The following is an 18,924-nucleotide window of genomic DNA, read 5'->3' as shown; positions in this document are numbered from 1 at the left end:
TCAGATCCTTTGTATGCAGCATATAAAGATCAAATATATTGTATAAATTCTAACTGTTATAAATTCTAACTGTTCTAATTGTTTTCCATGGAGCATGTGCTACTTTGTTGTACAGATGAAAGGGTATTCTCAAGCATCGCCTGAATTTCTTTTACTTCATTCTAGCACAAATGGGGCCTTGGAACGAGACACGTTAGCCCTTGGAGCTTTGTTCTTGGAATATGTGGATTTGACCCGCATGCTCTTAGAAGCTGAAAATGACAAGGAAGTTGAAATTCTGAAAGACATCCGAGCACATTTTAGTGCCATGGTTGCCAACTTGATTCAGTGTGTTCCAGGTGCAGTGATATGTCATTTCAAGTTACCCTTTGGGCTTGGGAAATCATGTGTTCTCCATGACTATGCTTTCCTCTTGAGTCCTTTGTGGTCTGTGTGTGGGTCTGGGACAGGATGCTTTATGCATCTTGAGATTCTTGGAAATACACATGGGAACAGGTCACCCTATACTAAGTCACAAAGAGAGCAAGAGGAATAAAATTTGATTGTGTAGTTATCATTTGTAACTTTGTTTTGATTCCTACCTATATCCTTATGTGATTTCATAGCAAGAAAGTAATTCAGAAGAATATGCTAGTCTGTGTATTCATAATTTCGGCACTATTACTGTTCATTGGCTGTACTCAATTGGCATATTAGCTAGAATTCTATATTGCTTAATACACCTTACATTTCATTAGTTATATTATTGAAAGAACTTTCACATAACTTAGAAGATCATGACTGGAAACCAACTTAGGAATGTCTATACATTCCCATCTCCAAATATCTAGCCAAAAAAGCTGGGCTGAAGGAGTAATTCAAGTGGTAGAGGCAAGCCTAGCAAGCAAGCCAAGCAAACTTGAGGCCTTGAGTTCAAGCCCTAGTAGTGGCAATAAATAAATAAATAAACAAGACAAACTCTTAGTTTTGTCATAATTACAATAAGCTATATGTAGTGCAACTAAAATTGTTATTATTCCCTGTTATTAACCTTCTTACCAGTCCTTTTCATCTTGGATGATCCTAAACCGAGATTTGTGTTGATTTCTTCAGATACAATAAAGTACATTTGTTTGAACTGAAAAACTGACACTGCTGAGATAAGCAGCCGCAGTCAGGAAAATTCATCCTGTTTGTGTAGTATCCAAGTGAAAAGTCATAGTTTTCCCCAGGATCAATTAGAAAAGAGTGTCAGAAGGTCCCTTTGTCAGCTTCAACTTCCCATTCTAGTCAAGGTGTTAGTGGCTACAACATGAGGAGAGAAAGAGCACTCACATAGGAAGGACATCACTTTGCAACACATTTTAAAAAGTCAAGTTTCGTTATGTAAATAAGAAAACACTGTAGGGCCAGAAGTGACAGTATATGCCTATAATCCCAGTTACTTGGGACCCACAGGTAGGAGGAACACAAGTTCATGGTTCAGGCTAGACAATACAGTGAAACCCTCTCTTCAAAAAGACCAGGGGTGGGGGTGCTGGGAATGTGGTTTAATGGTAGAGTGCTTGCCTAGCATACAAGAAGTCCTGGGTTTAATTCCTCAGCACCACATGAACAGAAAAAAGCCAGAAGTGGCTCTGTGGCGCAAGAGGTAGAGTGCTAGCCTTGAGCAGAAAGAAGACTCAGACCCTGAGTCCAAGCCCCAGGACTGGCAAAAAACAAAACAAAACAAAAAAGACCAGGTATCTGTGGCTCACACCTATAATCCTAGCTACTCAGCAGGCTGAAATCTGGAAATCACAGTTCAAAGCCAGCCTGGGGAAAATGAAAATCTATGAGACTCTTATCTCCAACTAACTACCAAAAAGTCAGAATTGGTGCAAGCAGCTCAAAGTAGTAGAGCTCAGGGACAGTGCCCAGGCCTTGAGTTCCACCTTCAGGACTATAAAAATAAAAAGGATCCCAAAATATAAAATAAAATAGAATCACTGTGGAAAGGGGGAAGCACAATGGTAGAAAATGTACTTAATCCTGCATATGCTAGGTATAATTCTCAACACTAAAAGAAAAGAAAAAGTAAGGAAATTTAAGAGTTAGAAAATGAAATTGTTTTTCAGCTCAAAGCCTGAGAATTGGGTGCAATTGTGATATGACTCCAACTCTGTGCTATTCTCCCTAGTTCACCACCGAAGATTCCTCTTCCCTCAGCAGAGCCTAAGGCACCATCTCTTCATTCTCTTCAGCCAGTGGGCAGGACCCTTCAGCATCATGTTCACCCCTCTGGATCGTTACAGTGACAGAAATCATCAGATTACACGATACCAGTATTGTGCGTTGAAGGTAGGTGCTTGCTTTCCTCACTCACTTCCCAGGCTGAGGCTCTTCTTCCTTAAACAAGCACCATCCCTTCAAAATAAGGTCAAAATAAATAATATGACATGCTGAAAACAAGTAAGTGCAGGTGCTGAAATTTAAATACCCACTCATGCCGAACATACATATAAATAGACATAAGTTGATTTCAGAAATTCCAAACATATAGACATAAATGAATAAACATGTGTGAATATGTAAACAGTCTACTTGAGCTCATAATTGAAAAAGCACAACATTCTCCATTTCCACTTTTAGCCTGTGCTTCTCCTATCTGAAAACCATATGGTTTTGTTCATTTAACTCTTAAGTAGCTAGCTGCCTTAGCAATTAACTTCCAGTCTAAAAAAAGAAACGGATGTCACCTCAAGTTCAATATCAACTGAGAGCCGCCTTCCCTTTGTAGTTGCTCCTACCCTAGCACACGTCCACAAGTGAATTTTCACTCTGTGAGTATGGTTCAGAATCTTCCCAGCATAGTCTTACAGCCGAATGATGTCCTTTAGAAAAGTGACTACCATGTCATCTTATTCATATGCACTCTAAAATGCTGTTTGGGGTTAGCTTTTGATTCCATAGTGCCAATGTGATAGGTGGGATTAGAACTAGAAGTATGGTTCAAGTGGTAGAGCAACAGCCTTGAGTAAAAAAAAAAAAGAAGCAAGAATACAAGGCCCTGAGTTCAAGTCCCCAGCACTAGAGTATGTACATACATGCGCGCACACACACACACACACACACACACACACACACACATAAATATAAAAGGAAGTGGAAGTGTGGCTCAAGTGGTAGAGCACCAGCCTTTACTTGAAATGCTAATAGGAATGCAAGCCTCTGAGTTCAAGCCTCAATGCCAGCATAAATAAATACATACTTACATATATGTATGTATACATCAATGCATAATAAAAATAAAAGATGGACCTGTGATGGGTAAACTCAGCTGTCAACTGGACTAGATGAAGCACCACCTAGAAAATTACTAAAAGACAACTCTTATATATTTATGAAGGTGTTTCCAGACAGGATTGTGAGGGAAACTGCCTAAAATAACCCGTGGCCTGGAGCCCAGGTGGAATAGAAAAAGGGGAGGAAAAAGTCTATATCTCAAGTACTCCTGCTCTCTCTGCTTCCTGTCCATCCTTATGTGATCTGCTCTGCTCTATCACACCTTCCCCACCACTATGGACTGCAACCTCTGAAACTTAGCTCCAATAAGTCCCTTCCTCACTCCAGTTGTTTATGTCAGATGTTTTGTTATGTAACATAAATGTAACTAAAGGGAGCCTTGGCAGTTACATGGACCTGCCAAGGACAAGCTAGTCAAGAGCTGCTTTTTCTCTTTTCTTTTTCTCATTCTTCACCACCTTAAATGACCTAAAGTTCATATGCTTCCTTTTCTGTACTTTTTATGAAGAATCGTAATGATTTTATCTCTACACTTTGCAGTTTGTCAGTTCATACATTAGCTCCCTATTAGTCATAAAAGCAAAATTTAGCCAGGCACTGGTGGCTTATGCCTGTAATCCTAGGAGGCTGAGATCTAAGGATCATGGATGCAATCAGAGGCTAGGAAAGCCCATGAGACTCTCATCTCCTATTAACTAGCCAAAAGCCAGAAGGAGAGCTGTAGCTCAAGCAGTAGGGTGTTAGCTTTGAGCAAAAAAAAAAAAAAAAAGCTAATGGACAGTGCCCAGTCGCTGAGTTCAAGCCCAAGTACCAGGACAAAAGTTAATTAAAGCAAATTTTAAACAGAATTTGTCTCGTTTGCTTGAAATTATTAAAAGAACCTTTATTTGAAATATTGTAAAATGACTGTTTTAAAGTATATTTTATCATAAAAATCTGTTATAAACCTAAAATCAAATATTCACAAAGCTAAACTTATGACATTTTAGATTTTATAAAAAGAAACAAATCAGAATCTGGTGAGATTTTTTTTTAATTTGATCTAGGAATTAAACCAAGGAATTCTTTGAAGAATTGAAGAAAATCTGTTTTTAAGGGCCATCACCATTTCTAAATCTGATAATTATGTTTTTGTGAAGTCAGTTGTATATGGCTACATGATATTTCAGATTTCTGCTCCATCTTTTGTTATTTACAGGCAATGTCAGCGGTGTTGTGCTGTGGGCCTGTTTTTGACAATGTGGGACTTTCTCCAGATGGCTACCTCTATAAGTGGCTTGACAACATCCTGGCTTGCCAAGATTTAAGAGTAAGTAATACTTGTGTGAAGGGATGGGTGGGAGATCGCAAGAGGAGGGGAAAAGGAGAGGGTGACTGGGGTTGGGGTGGGTGAATAAAACCCATTATATTTTTAAGAAGAGTATAAGGAAACCCACTATAATTGTTAAAAGAGAAGGAGGGAGGTGGGTTAAGGAAGTTTAGTACACCAAATAAAGGTGCCTGTAATCCTAGCTGCTCAGAAGGCTATGATCTAAGGATCACAGTTCAAAGCCAGCCCAGGCAGAAAACTATCATCAATTGACTACCAAAAAGCTGGAAGTAAAGCTCTGGCTTAGGTTGGTAGAGGGGAAAAAAAGCTTGGGTACAGCACCTAGCACCTGAGTTCAAGCCCCAGGATGGGCACAAAAAGAAAAGAGAAGAGGAAAAGGGAGAGGAAGAAAAGGGAGAAGAGGTTAGGGGAGTGGAAGGGAAAGGAGAGAAGAGCGGAGGATACTAGAAGGGGTTAATTTGACTCAGTTATGTTAGAGCAAGTCTCAACACAGATTACATGTTTGAAAGCATGCAGACTTTGTTCTCTATCCCCAGTAGCACTCATCATTAAGTAATGAATAATAAAAAGATAATTTTTAAATGTCCTGCCAGAGATAGCCAATGAATCAGACAACAAATAACAATGATAACTGGAAAATGTTTTTTACTGAAAAATAATGAAAATACTGAATACTAAGTATGTAGCCTATAAAAAGTCTTACTTAGAATAAAATGTACTTAATTAAATACAGAGACTAGAAACAAGGCTGATGATTATCAGTAACTAAGCATTTACCACAGGAAATTAGAAAAGGAATAACAGCACATCAAACTCAAACCAAACAGCAAAGAAAATGCAAATAATAGCAGAAATTAACAAGGGTCATGAATTTTAAAATAAGGCTCACTAAAGCCAAAGTTCAATTAGTTAAAATTTGTTAATAATATTAAAATTCATACATCCACAGAAAATTCAAGGTGAGGAGGAGAGAGAGAGGCAATGGAAAGGGAACACTGCAGCAGATACTACACAGGTTAAAACTGAAAGAAAATATATGACCTTTTTTGCCAATAAACTTGAAAATGTATGTAAATAAATCACTAGGAAAACACAAAAGAAGAAGAAAAGGAAAATCTGGATGATCATTTAAATAATAAATAAATTGCATCAGTAAACTGAAAGCCTTAAAGAAAAGAGAACATTGAGACCAGATGGTTTCACTGATGAATTCTACCAAGCATTTAAGGAACAAATTGTATTAATTCATTATCAATTCTTAACACACATGAAAAGGAGAGATATCCAAATACACTTTGTAGGACCATCTAACCTTGACAGTCAAACTGGACAAAGATGCAACAAAAAAGAAAATGATCTCATTGATAAGCACAGATGCAAAAACTATAAAATGGGAAGTTAAATTCAATGATAATTTTATTTTATTGTCAAATTGATGTACAGAGTGGTTACAGTTTCATACATTAGGCCTTCGGTACATTTCTTTTTTTTTTTTTCAAATTTTTATTATCATCGGTACATTTCTTGTACTGTTTGTTACCCAATTTAAAAAAAAAAAAAAAAAGGGCTGGGGATATAGCCTAGTGGCAAGAGTGCCTGCCTCGGATACACGAGGCCCTAGGTTCGATTCCCCAGCACCACATATACAGAAAACGGCCAGAAGCGGCGCTGTGGCTCAAGTGGCAGAGTGCTAGCCTTGAGCAAAAAGAACCCAGGGACAGTGCCCAGGCCCTGAGTCCAAGCCCCAGGACTGGCAAAAAAAAAAAAAAAAAAAGATGAAGCATGAGGGGAGTGCAAAAAAAAAAAAACACACACACACACAAAAGATAAAGCCAGGCACCAGTGGTTCACACCTGTAATCTAACTACTCCGGAGACTGGAAGTCTGACACAAATCTTACCTCCAACCCACAAAAAGTTGGAGTGGCAGGGTGGCACAAGTGGTAGAGCACCAGCCTCTGATGAAAATTCTAAGCAAGATTGAAAAGCCTTAAATTCAAGCCCCACCTAGATACTGTTACTAAAAAGAAAAAATGACTTTGTGATCAACTTGGATTTATTTAAGAATTGCAAAGTCAGCTTAACATTCAATTATCTGCCAATTAGTACGTTAATCATAGTAATAGAATCTTCAAGTGAAAATATCATGTGATCAGAAACAAACCAAAGACCCACAGAATATGTTTTCCCTATCTTTTGTAGACCATGCTTTATGGGTAGCTTTTTGGTTTCCCCAAAGGGCTGATTCATTTCAACATTTTTAAAACATCAGTGTTAACTTTGAGTTGGCAGATGCAACCTGACCAACTATTGTTTGGTACCTTTCAATAAAATTATTGAAATGCAAGAAAAAAAAGAAAATATCATGTGATCATCTCAATAGATACAGAAAACATATCTGATAAAATTCTTTATTAATGAGAGAAACTTGCAAAACAAAGAATATTAAAGAGTGTCCCTAGTTTGATAACAATCATCTGTGGTCAATGTGCATTATATAAAAAATTGAACCACATAATTTGAAGGTAGGGATGGGAAGGGGACTAATGGTGGAGAACTAAGGAGTGATATTGATCAAGATTCATAGTACTTATAACCTAATGAACCTTATAAAATTGTAACTTCTTTGTACAACTACTTGATGATAATTATTTTAAAAACACCCTTTAGTAAACATCACGCTTAATGTGCCATTTAAGATTAGAATGACCCAAGGAAACCCACTTTAAACCTTACACTAGAGATAAGATCTTAGGCAGTGAATTAGGAACAAAAAGATGAAAAGAATTAAACTGGCACACATCGACAAAGTATTTCAGAAATTTTTAAAACACAAAGTAAAAACTTGCCAAAAAATTCTTTGCCATCTTTTCAGAGTTGAAACTTGGGAATGAGTAACTCCTGTATAGCAGACAGACATAGAATCTATTTGTTTTACACATTTCAATTTTCAGGTATAGCACTGCCCCTTCTTAAATAAGAGTAAGTGGCATGAGAATTAACCCCAATGAATACTCAGTCTCCCCTTACATTTTACTCAGTATATGTTGGCTGAGAGTGATCTTATTTTTTTCTAGAACATTCTTTTATTAAATCTAAATAATTTCTTTGCCCCCATATATTCAGGTTCATCAACTTGGCTGTGAGGTGGTTGTCTTGCTGCTGGAACTTAATCCTGACCAAATAAATCTTTTTAATTGGGCCATTGACCGATGCTATACAGGGTCCTTCCAGCTTGCATCTGGGTGCTTCAAAGCCATAGCAACTGTGTGTGGAAGCAGGTATGAATTTATATTCCTAGTGGTGAATGGCAAGTATAATGAAGACTGTTCTTCACAATATGAATGATTGCGAACCAACTGATTTTGCAATTGTCTGAGCAGAGTAAATGCTGTGAGAAAACAAAATTCCCTGTAGGTCCCTCACATATAACTACTACTTCCTTGCTTTCTTTCTTTTCTTTCTTTTTTTTTCCGGTTGTAGTGCTTGAAATCAGGGCCTGGGCACTGTCCCTGAGCTGTTTTGCTCAAGTCTAATATTCTACCACTTTGAACCACAGCACCACTTATAAGTTTACAGTTATAACTGTAAACTATAAGTTATAACTACATATAAATTTACAGTTACACTGATTTTTCTTGTTTGATCAAAAGAGATGGATTATTGTTGTACCCTTCCTTTGAACTGCCCAGAAAGTCACATTGAAGTCTGAATTCACAATTTAAAAAGAAGAAACATTAATCAGGTGCTGGTGGCTCAAACCTGTAATCCTAGCTACTTGGGAGGCTGAGATCTGAGGATCACATTTCAAAGCCAGACAGGACAGGAAAGTCCATGAGACTCATCTCTAATTAACCAGCAAAAAGCCAGTGAAGGTGTGGCTCAATTAACAGAGAGCCATCATTGAGCAAAAAAGCTAAGAGACAGCACCCATTACCTGAGTTCAAGTCCAAGTACACACACACACACACACACACACACACACACACACACACACACACTAAAGTTATTAAAGAAATATCTAAAAATGTTTGTGACAGGTGTGAACTAAAAACCATTCAGCCATCTGGAGACCACATCATCCAGGAAATAGCCTAGTGTATGTGTTTAAGACCCCTTTGTATCAAACTAGAAAGGAAAATAAAAGAAAATTTGTTAGCTTAGAGTTTATATATGATCCTTTCTTTGAAGAATGCTGAGGATTAAATACAGGACCTCATGCATGCCAACTTTGCTTTTGACCTCTGCTCTATCCCTGTAGTTCTAAGGATTATGTTTGTAAAATCAGCATTTTTGTTATATGAATGAAATTGGTGAAGCAGTTTCAGCACTGTGACCTATTGAGTGAAATAATTTCATAGCTAAGGTGAAAGGGGTAATGAAGATTCCGTGAATTGTACAAGCTATGCCTAAGAAAAATTGATGTATTAGGAATATTTAGAAAATACAGCTGAAGAATTATTTTAACAATATTTACGTAGGCCATGGATTTCTACCTATTAATTAAATGTTGCATTTTAAACACTTATTTTTAATTCCTAGATCAAGAGAAACAAAGGAAATCCATTTTAAATTCCAGTCCATTATAGGTCTAAATTAATATGAACAGTATTTTTGAGGGCATCTATTTCTTTTCAACAAACCTAAAATGAGCATATTGTTTAAAGAGACAAATTTGCTTTAATTTTTTATCTTTCTTGTATCACAATAGTTGTAACATTTTATAACTAAAGCTCTTCCTATAATCTTAGTAGTAGAATTTTTATTATTCACTTGAGTCTCCATAAAAGTTACAGTAGATCCCAACTGCTAGTGGCTCACACTTGTAATCCTAGCTACTCAGTTAGCTGAGATCTAAGGATCATGGTTTGAAGCCCAGCCCAGGCAGTAAAAGTCCCCATGAGACTCTTATCTCCAACTAACCACTAAAAAAAAACACAGAGCTGTGAAGCTGTGGCTCAAAGTGGTATAGCACTAGCCTTAAGCAAAAAAGAGTTCAGGGACAGTGCCCAGGCTCTGAGTTCAAGCCCCATGACTGACAAAAAAAAAAGTTACAGCAGATGACAGTAACTTATCTGACTTTCTATGAAATTTGATTACTTGATATAAACCTTATTTCAAATTTCTATGTGGGACTGGGAATATGGCCTAGTGGTAGAATGCTTGCCTTGCATACATGAACCCTTGGGTTCAATTCCTCAGCACTACATTTATAGAAAAAGCCAAAGTAGTGCTGTGGCTCAAGTGGTAGAGTGCTAGCCTTGAGCAAAACAAAGCCAGGGACAGTGCTCAGGCCCTAAGTTCAAGTCCCAGGGCTGTCAAGAAAACAAAAGCAAAGAAAAGGAAAAAAAAAAGTTATGTATCTCTTGGACAATACCAAAATAATACTGTTGCAAATATCCCTTTAGAATGTTTCTATCTAAAATAGTTCAATACTCCAATTTTGTTCACAAGACCCTTAAACGATGTTGGACCCTCTTTGTTTGATACATATAGGAGTAATAAAAGTAATAATTAATAATAAGTAATTAAGTTTCAATTTCAATAATTTAGTCACAAAATCTTAGGTCCTAGAAGTTTCTATGTGTATGTTTTAAGGTTGCATCCTACACTATTGAGCTCTCTAAGATCTTTCTCACCACAAGCTGGTTCTCAGCCTGGATAATCTAGACAAGTCCCAAAATAGGCTTAAGAAATCTTTGCACTTAAGTGTGTGTGTGTGTGTGTGTGTGTGTGTGTGTGTGTGTGTGTGTGTGTGTGCGTGCTGGTCCAGGGGATTGAACTCTGATCCTGGGCATTGTCCATGAGTTTCTTTTTCTCAAGGGTAGTTCTCTATTACTTAAGCCACCGCACCACTTCCCTCTTTTTCTGAGTAGTTTATTGGAGATAAGAATCCCATGCATTTTCCTGCCCAGTCTAGAGGCTCAAATTGCTACCATGAGATCTCAGCTTCTTGAGTAGCTAAGATTACAGGCATGAGCCACCAGCACCCAGATGTATTTAATCCTCTAAACCTCTATTTTCAAAAGCAATTCCAGCAGTTTTCAGCTTGTGCTGTTTTAGTTCATTTCTGCCTTAACTAAGACAAGGTATTTGCCTTATCTTATGAAATATGTTCCTGAAAAGTCATACATAAACTGAATCATATCTGCAATTTCTCATAATCTCTACAGGAATGCCTACACATCATTTCCTAAAGCAAAAAAAAAATCCTTCTGAGAAATTATGACAGTTATACCATTATGACTCCAGCAAGTCTAGAAATAGAACCAGGAGAAATGAAGGCAGAACCCATAGAAAAGCCAGCGATGTCTTTTTTGAAGAATTGTTCAGAAAATATGCATGAACCTTTCATTCAAATTTGTGAAATGCAGCCAGGTGCTAGTGGTTCATGCCTGTAATCCTAGCTACTCAGGAGGCTAAGACTGGAGGATTGAGGTTCAAAGTGTGCCCAAGTAAGAAAGTCCATGAGACTCATCTCCATTTAACCAGCAGCATGAAGTAGAGTTGAGATTCAAATACTAGAGCACCAGCCTTTGAGAAAAAATTTAGAAGCCACATAAAAGCATGAAGCCCTGAGTTCAAACCCAAGTACAAAAGGGGGAAAAAACCAGTTATGAAACACAGCCCCACATTATAATTTAGCACAAAAAATAGCTTACCTTTCAAGCAGCTTTAATTAAAATAACTGTTGAGCTTCTGTGCTTGTAAGCTTCCCTTTAACTGCCATTGACATCAGAATGTAACAGATAAGAAAATTTCAAACAAGCCTAAAAAGCTTCTCAAGGTTATGAATCAAGATAAACATTCCACTCCTTATTAAAAAGTACGGGTCATTTCCAGTCACTAGTTCAGCTCGCCAGAGAGGTCCCCCCCCCCCATTTAAGTACTTAAGAATTCAACTATTTCTATTTTACCCTGCGACATATGAAAATATGTTTAGCAGATATTCTCAACATATATATACATATATATAAAAAATGATTGAAGTCTTTGTGCTATTATGGGCTTTTATGCTCAAGGCTCTATTACTTGAGCCACAGATCCACTTCTGGGTTTTTATGTGATTAATTGGAAATAAGAGTCTCTTGGATTTCCTGCCCAGACTGGCTTCAAACCATGACCCTCAGCTCTCAGCCTCCTGAGTAGTTAGGATTATAGGTTTGAACCACTGTCATCTGGGAAAGTTTTAATTTTTGTTGAGCTTCTTTACAGTGGTGAATTATATCATCCTTTTGTTTCTTTTGCCTTGATTTTGGTATGATTGAACTTCCCTACTTTAAATCAAACCTAGAAGTTGAATTGCTCCAAGTAGACTGCCATTTCTTGAGGGTTTAATATGCACTGGTGAACAAGGTCAGTGAGTTATGATTCCTGGATCCCAGTGGGGGAACCACATAGTGTGTGGTGACTTAGGCTCTGGAAACTGACCAGGTTGGGTCCAAAGTTTCCCTTGGTCTCTAAGTCAGATTGAGTGATCTTGAGAAAATTACTAAAAACACTATTCACTTGTAAAATAGCAACGATGACAGAATAAGGCTTAGATTAAAACCCATCTCTGAGACTAAGGCCACTGACCAAGAGGCACTTTGTGAACACCAATACTCCCCACTGGTTATTGGAGTGCAAAGTAGGAAGTGAGTCTCCACCACCTGATAAAAATCTGTTTCTCCTCAGAATTCCTCAGTCAGGCTGAGCTCTGTTGTTTTATCTTAAGGCTAGTGGGCATTTCCTAATTTTTTTAGTCCCTTCTTTCTCCATATTTTTATATCTTTTGAAACGTTTGTGTCCTACCTACCTCTCGTACTTATTTTATCATTTGGTTTCATCCTGCAGGATCACAGCTGTGGTGGTGGTGGGTGTTTTTTTTTCTTCCTTTATACTTCTACTACCTATGTAGAATAATAATACTGAGCATAGATGTTTTCCTTCTTAAGCCTATTATAAATATCTAGGTGTAGATATTTCATGTGTACTTGAAGGACTTGGAAAAGAATAGCAAAAACAAACTAAATAACAAAATCCCTTTCAGCCCAAGAGCATCTGGGAACCAGCCATAGTCTTTGTCTAGGCAGACCTCTTTGACAAAAGACAGAGTTAGCTCGGGAAAGTCCGACATCAGCACTGTAGAAAATCATGGGGCACCCTTCAGCACCCACTATTATAGTGGTAGTTCATGACATGGCCACATCATGGAATACTACACAGCGTTAAGAAGAAATGACCTCATAGTTTAGCAAAAACACAAATCATCAAACAACACACACACAGCAGTATAATTACATGTATGGAGCCTGGAGGTGTAGCTTAGTGTCAGAACACTTGTGAGACCCTGTGTTCAATCCCAGCATCACACACAAAAAAAATTCCTGTGTGCCTGGGGAAGTGTAATTAGATGCACAAATATGTTCATGTACTTAGAAAAGAGACAAAATATTAACAGTGGCTGGCCCCCATGGTGGGAGCACTCATTGGGGTGCAGCTGGGAGAGGCAGTGCTCCTGTATTATCTTCTAGTCCCTTCTCCACAACCAGAGTGCATCCCTCAGCCCTGGGTCTTGTTTGAATCTTTTAGAAGAAAAATGCATGTGTGTATCACTAGTATCCAAACATTAATATTTAAGTGATATTAAGAAGGAAAAGGTAGAGCCCAGCACTGGTGGCTTTTACAGAAACTGTCTTATTGCTTTGTTCTTACAATCCTTCAAAATACTTTTCTCTCTGCTGGAAACCTTCCTTGTTTTATAGCTGCCATAGTCTTCCAGTGCTTTGAAACTTGATTTTCTTATTTCCTTCTAAGAAAGCCTTCCCAAATCCATATCTGATGGGATTCTTGGCACCTGCTATGGATACTCCTTCGGGAACATTCACTCAAACCGCACTGCTCTTTTGTCTCCCTTAGCCAAACTGGAAGCCAGTCCTACTAATTCAGACACCTACATTTCACACGTGGGTCCTAATGCCTGCCTCATATCTCATAAATGGAGATGGATTAATCTTAGCTATTCGGGATGCTGTGATCTGAGGATCATAGCTTGAAGCCAGCTCGGGCAGAAAGTCTATGAGACAATCTATTTCCAATGAACCGGCTTCCCTTCCTCCCAAAAAAGCCAGAAGTAGACTTGTGGCTCAAGTAATAGAGCACTGGCCTTGAGTGAAAAAAGTCAAGCAAGATGGTACAGCCCAGAGTTCAAGCTCTAGTATTGGCACTACATGAATGAATGACTGAATCTGAATGGATCAGATGAAATCTTCAATTCTATGAGTTACTGAGAAATGCAGCATATGTTTTCTCTTCTGAACTCTTGTTTGTGTTTGCTTTTCGTTAAAATCTATTTGTGTTAGATTGATCTTTGTGTTCCTTTATTGAGGTACTATAGTATTCTACTTCAAACAAAAGGAATTATAAAAGGAATTATTTTTCTTCATCTCTTTGTGAAGCAAAAGAGAGAGAGTGAATAAAAAATGACAACAGGGCATAAGAATGTTATTAGCAAGCAGCCAGGGTCAGTGTGCCATCTAGAATTTTGAGCAGTAATAATCTATCAAGAGTACTACCACACTATCTTATAAAGAATCCTGGTATTTTTCTTTTCTTTTTATTTTAGGAACTATCCCTTCGACATAGTGACACTGTTAAACCTTGTTCTCTTCAAGGCCTCTGACACCAACAGAGAAATTTATGAAATCTCCATGCAGCTCATGCAGGCACGTATCACTTATAGGCATAGAAATTTTCCATCCTGAGTGCTGAATCCATTTGTTTGTTTCTGCATATCATGAGTGCATATGCATGCACAGTGAGAAATCTATTTCGTAAGTACAGCAGTTAACTAATGCTTTGCCTTGAAATCTATATTCACATTAGTTAGTTCTCTTACTACTGACTTGTGTTAATTAAACATGCTTTGAGTCATGCATTATTACAGCTTCTATCTACAATCCTAGCTGCTCAGGAGGCTGAGGTCTGAGGATCATAGTTTGAAGCCAGCTGGGGCAGAAAAGTTTGTGAGACTTTTATCTCCAACTAACCACCAAAAAGCTGGAAGTAACAATGCCACATAGCCATAGAGCACCAGCTTTGAACAGGAAAGCCAAGGGAGCATGTGAAGCCCTGAGTTTAAGCCCCACTATTGTCACCCACTGAAAATAAATAAATAAATAAATAAATAAATAAATAAATAAATAAATAAATAAATAAATAAATAGAGATGTATGCTCCTGACATATTAAGCTATTAGGTTTTTTTTATTTTAATCTTTGTAGTTTTTTATTAGCTTTGAGTAGTTATACAAAGGAATTGCCATTTAACAAAGTAGTTTATGAGTACAATGAATCTTTATCAATGTCATCCCTTTCAATATTCTCAGCCCTCCCTCCCAACCCACGGTTTCCTTACTTTTCCTGATTTTGTAGGATATATATTGAATTCTTGACTACATTCTTCCCCTTCCCTTCTTCATTTGCCTTCCCTTCTCTCTTTGATCCTACCCAGTTGTTTTTTTTTCACACTGTTTCCTACCTTTTTGTAGATCCTTGAAGCAAAACTTTTTGTATACTCGAAGAAAGTTGCTGAACAAAGGCCCGGCAGTATTCTCTATGGAACTCACGGTCCACTGCCACCTCTCTACAGCGTGTCCCTAGCCCTCCTGTCCTGTGAATTAGCCAGGATGTACCCTGAGCTCACGCTCCCTCTCTTCTCAGGTACAATGCTATTGTCAGCAGTGACATATATGATTGTTTCTTCTGCTCTAAGTAATTTTCCTTTTTAAATTGCAACATAATCTGCTAAATTGGTTTGCCACAATTGATGTGGCCTAAATCCAGTTACAAATGAAAGTAAATTCTAGACTGTATTTTATATGTCAATTAACAATTGATTATGTGACTCTAGGGATACACATACAGCAAATATGAAGATGGTTAGATTCATACAAATATATATTATACATACTGTTAGGCTTTGCCAGAAAACCACACAGACATCCAGGCACAAAACAAAGGAAAGGTTTATTACTGGCAAGACCCAATCTCACAAGAGAGAAGTGCCGGCTATTGTTTGAGGTGACCTTTATAACCTGTGAGGTTAGGAGGCGGAGACCCCGGTGTGGACACGTGGACTAGGGGCTTCATCATGGCAGGCTAGGATGTATGGCTGCTGCCCAAGTGTCAGATAAGGAAGGGTTCTTGCAGCTGCCTAGACATGAAGGTCACTCTAAGGGTATCTTGCTGCCTTATATGGTTGTAGCTGCCCCAACAGTGCCATCTCAAGGTGAAGGGGATAGAAGCTGATTATTTACTGCCTTTACCAAATGGGCCTAGTGTTGCCTATGAGAAGAGCATGCTAAGCTATGGGAGAGGAGGCTATTGGGCTAACATATACATTGTATATCTAAATTTTAATTTCTCAAAGAGATTAAATATGGCAATATAACTTCAAATGCCTATATTGGCTTATATAATAGCAGGAAATTGGTGATGGTTGTGGTGGTGGTGATGTTTTGCAGCTTATATGTTGCTTATAGTGGAATTTCTGGCCCATCTTTCAAAGCAATCTTCATGAAAAACATTTGTTAGTTAAATTCTTGCCCAAGCACATGTGTCCCCTTACTGAAAGGCAGACTGTAGTATCTTCATCCCCCCCCGCCCCGCATCTCTGTACTCCTGACTCAACCCAGCCTCCACACTGCAGTTCATCTAGTATACCAAACCAAGTTCATACAATGTTTCTCCATTGATGCCTTCCTTCCACATTGTCCTGAAATATTTTTAATAATAATAGCTTTCACTTAATGATCTCATTGACACATAACTGGCTCTTGGCTAAACCTTTTATGTGTATGATATTTCCCATTTACTCTTACAACCCCCGTGTAGCTTAAGGGTTACACACAGACCCTGGGGCCCCTCTCCCTGCATTTCCCTAGCTGTTTAACCTTGAGCAAGTCACAGAACCTCTAAATTATATTTCCTTATCTGTAATCATGAGAACCACCACAGAGAGATTACGGATGACAATGATCTAATGAACCAAATCGTTCACCTAATCTTAGCATGGAGTTACCACAGTCACTACCACCATCACCACCACTACCATTATTACCATTACTCTTAGCACTAACACTACCACCGCTATTACTATCACTACCACCATCACCATCTTTACCACCACCATTACAACCATCACCACTACCACCATTATTCACCACCATCCTTACCACCAGTACTACTACCATCACCACCACTGCCACACACTGTATCACCAACACCATTACCAGCACCATCACAACTACTACTACCACCATTGTCACCTCCACCAATACCAGTATCATCCCTAGTTTACACATGAGAAACTGATGATTACAGATATTAAATAATTTGTTCAAGACAAAATAGAAAGTCATTAAGCCAAAATTAAATGTAGTTCTGTCTTTCTCCAAAGCCAGTGCTATAAGATTGGAACTTCGGAATTTATTTTTAAAATCCTTCTTCTCTTAATCTTTTCATCCACAAACCCTCTACTCCAGTCTCATCTGACCAGGCCTTCTGTAACCCTTGCTTCTGTACATGCTGTATAGTCCTGCTGCTGGAACTGACTGCTCCTTCCACCCCTCCTGACTCTAACCTTCCTGAAGATCTTATTGAAAATCTACCTCTACTGGATGGCCCTTACCATATACTTGAGGCAGAATTAGTCACGTTTTCATAGTATCTGAAATAATAGAGACTTAAGAAAGCCTTTTTATAAAAGTAAACTAATAGCTGGGCCCTCTGGTGGTTCATGCATGTAATCCTAGCTACTCAGGAGGCTGTGATCTGAGGATTGCAGTTCAAAGGTAGCCCAGCAAAGTCTATGCGACTCTTATCTTCAATTAAATCACCAAAAAACAGGAGGTGGTTCTATGGCTCAAAGTGGTAGAGCACCAGCCTTGAGCAAAAGAGCTTAGGGACAGCACTCAGGCCCTGCGTTCAAGCCCAATGCCCAACAGAAAAAGGGGCGAGGGGGGAGTAAACTATCTTGGAAAACAATCTTTTTTATTTACTTCAGTCAAGATTTGGGTGCCACTATGTGCTCGCCACTATATGTGGATCCCAAGAATACAGAAGTGAATAGAAGGAGTTTCTCCATGGAAGGCTCATGAGCTTTTTCACTCAAGCCTAGTGCTCTACCACTTGAGCCACAGCTCTACTTCTGGATTTTTTTTGTTGTTTTTTTTATGTTAAAATGGAATTAAGAATCTCATGAGCTTTTCTGACTGGGTTGGCTTCAAACCACAAACCTCCCATCTCAGCCTCCTGAGTAGCTAAGATTGCAGACAGGAGCCACCAGCACCTAGCTTGTTATTTTCTTTTGATTGAATAACAACCTATGGCTCTCCATCACTGCCATTCTCTTTAGAGGTGAGCCAGCGATTCCCCACCACACATCCAAATGGGCGTCAGATCATGCTCACCTACCTGCTGCCCTGGCTGCACAACATCGAGCTGGTGGACAGCAGACTCCTCCTCCCCGGCTCCAGCCCCAGCAGCCCAGAGGATGAAGTCAAGGACCGGGAAGGGGAAGTGACTGCCTCTCATGGGCTGAAGGGGAGTGGCTGGGGCTCTCCTGAAGCCACGTCACTGGTCCTGAATAACCTCATGTACATGACAGCCAAGGTAACTATGAAAAGCACTGCTCCATCAGCAGAAAAATACAGGGTGGACCAAACCCATGTTGCAAAGCCAAGGACAATGATGTTTATCACACAGATAGGCATAGATGATACAAATGTATGCATATACTTAATTTACTAAATGTGTGTGTGTGTGCGTGCGTGTGTATGTTGGTACTAGAGCTCAAACTCACAGCCTGTCTCTTAGCTTTCTTGTTCACAGCTGATCCTCTATCACTTAAGCCACAGCTCTACTTCTGGTGTTTTGTTGCTTACTTGGAAATAAGTCACATGGACTTTTCTGCCTGGGCTGGCTTTCTGTGATCCTCAGATCTCAGACTCCTGAAGAGCTTGGATTATAGATGTAAGCCACCAGTGTCCAGCAAATCTTAACTTCAAAAGGGTTTGTGATAAGGACTAAAGGTGTGGCTTAAGTTATAGACAGCCCACTAAGCAAATGTGAGGCCCTGATTCAAACCTTGGTCACACACACACACACACACACACACACACACACACACACACACACAATGGTGAGAGCTGGAAATGAAGCTCCATGGTTGAGCACTTGCCTAGTATACACAAAGCCCTGGGTTCAATCCCCAGCACCACAGGGGGCATAAAATAATGTGATGATGGCAAAGTTGATGTTATGTGTATTTTACCACAATTGGAAAAAA

General features: G+C 38.8%; 1 protein-coding gene across 6 annotated transcripts in view; it reads left to right on the top strand.

Annotated features, from left to right (window-relative positions):
- The window catches only part of Fry (FRY microtubule binding protein), a 348,931-nt gene that overhangs the window by 242,934 nt on the left and 87,073 nt on the right, over positions 1-18,924 (top strand). For all 6 annotated transcript variants that reach the window (XM_048341548.1, XM_048341549.1, XM_048341547.1 and 3 more), the window contains exons 26-32: positions 166-338; positions 2,159-2,319; positions 4,463-4,573; positions 7,720-7,874; positions 14,201-14,300; positions 15,125-15,296; positions 17,992-18,248. In XM_048341548.1, coding sequence (XP_048197505.1) covers positions 166-338; positions 2,159-2,319; positions 4,463-4,573; positions 7,720-7,874; positions 14,201-14,300; positions 15,125-15,296; positions 17,992-18,248 — 1,129 coding nt within the window. The remainder of the gene's footprint in view (positions 1-165; positions 339-2,158; positions 2,320-4,462; positions 4,574-7,719; positions 7,875-14,200; positions 14,301-15,124; positions 15,297-17,991; positions 18,249-18,924) is intronic.

Source organism: Perognathus longimembris, chromosome 3, assembly GCF_023159225.1.
Source record: "Perognathus longimembris pacificus isolate PPM17 chromosome 3, ASM2315922v1, whole genome shotgun sequence".
Classification (NCBI taxonomy): Eukaryota; Metazoa; Chordata; class Mammalia; order Rodentia; family Heteromyidae; genus Perognathus; species Perognathus longimembris.
Note: the sequence above shows the minus strand (reverse complement) of the source record. Positions and strands in the feature narration are given on the sequence as shown.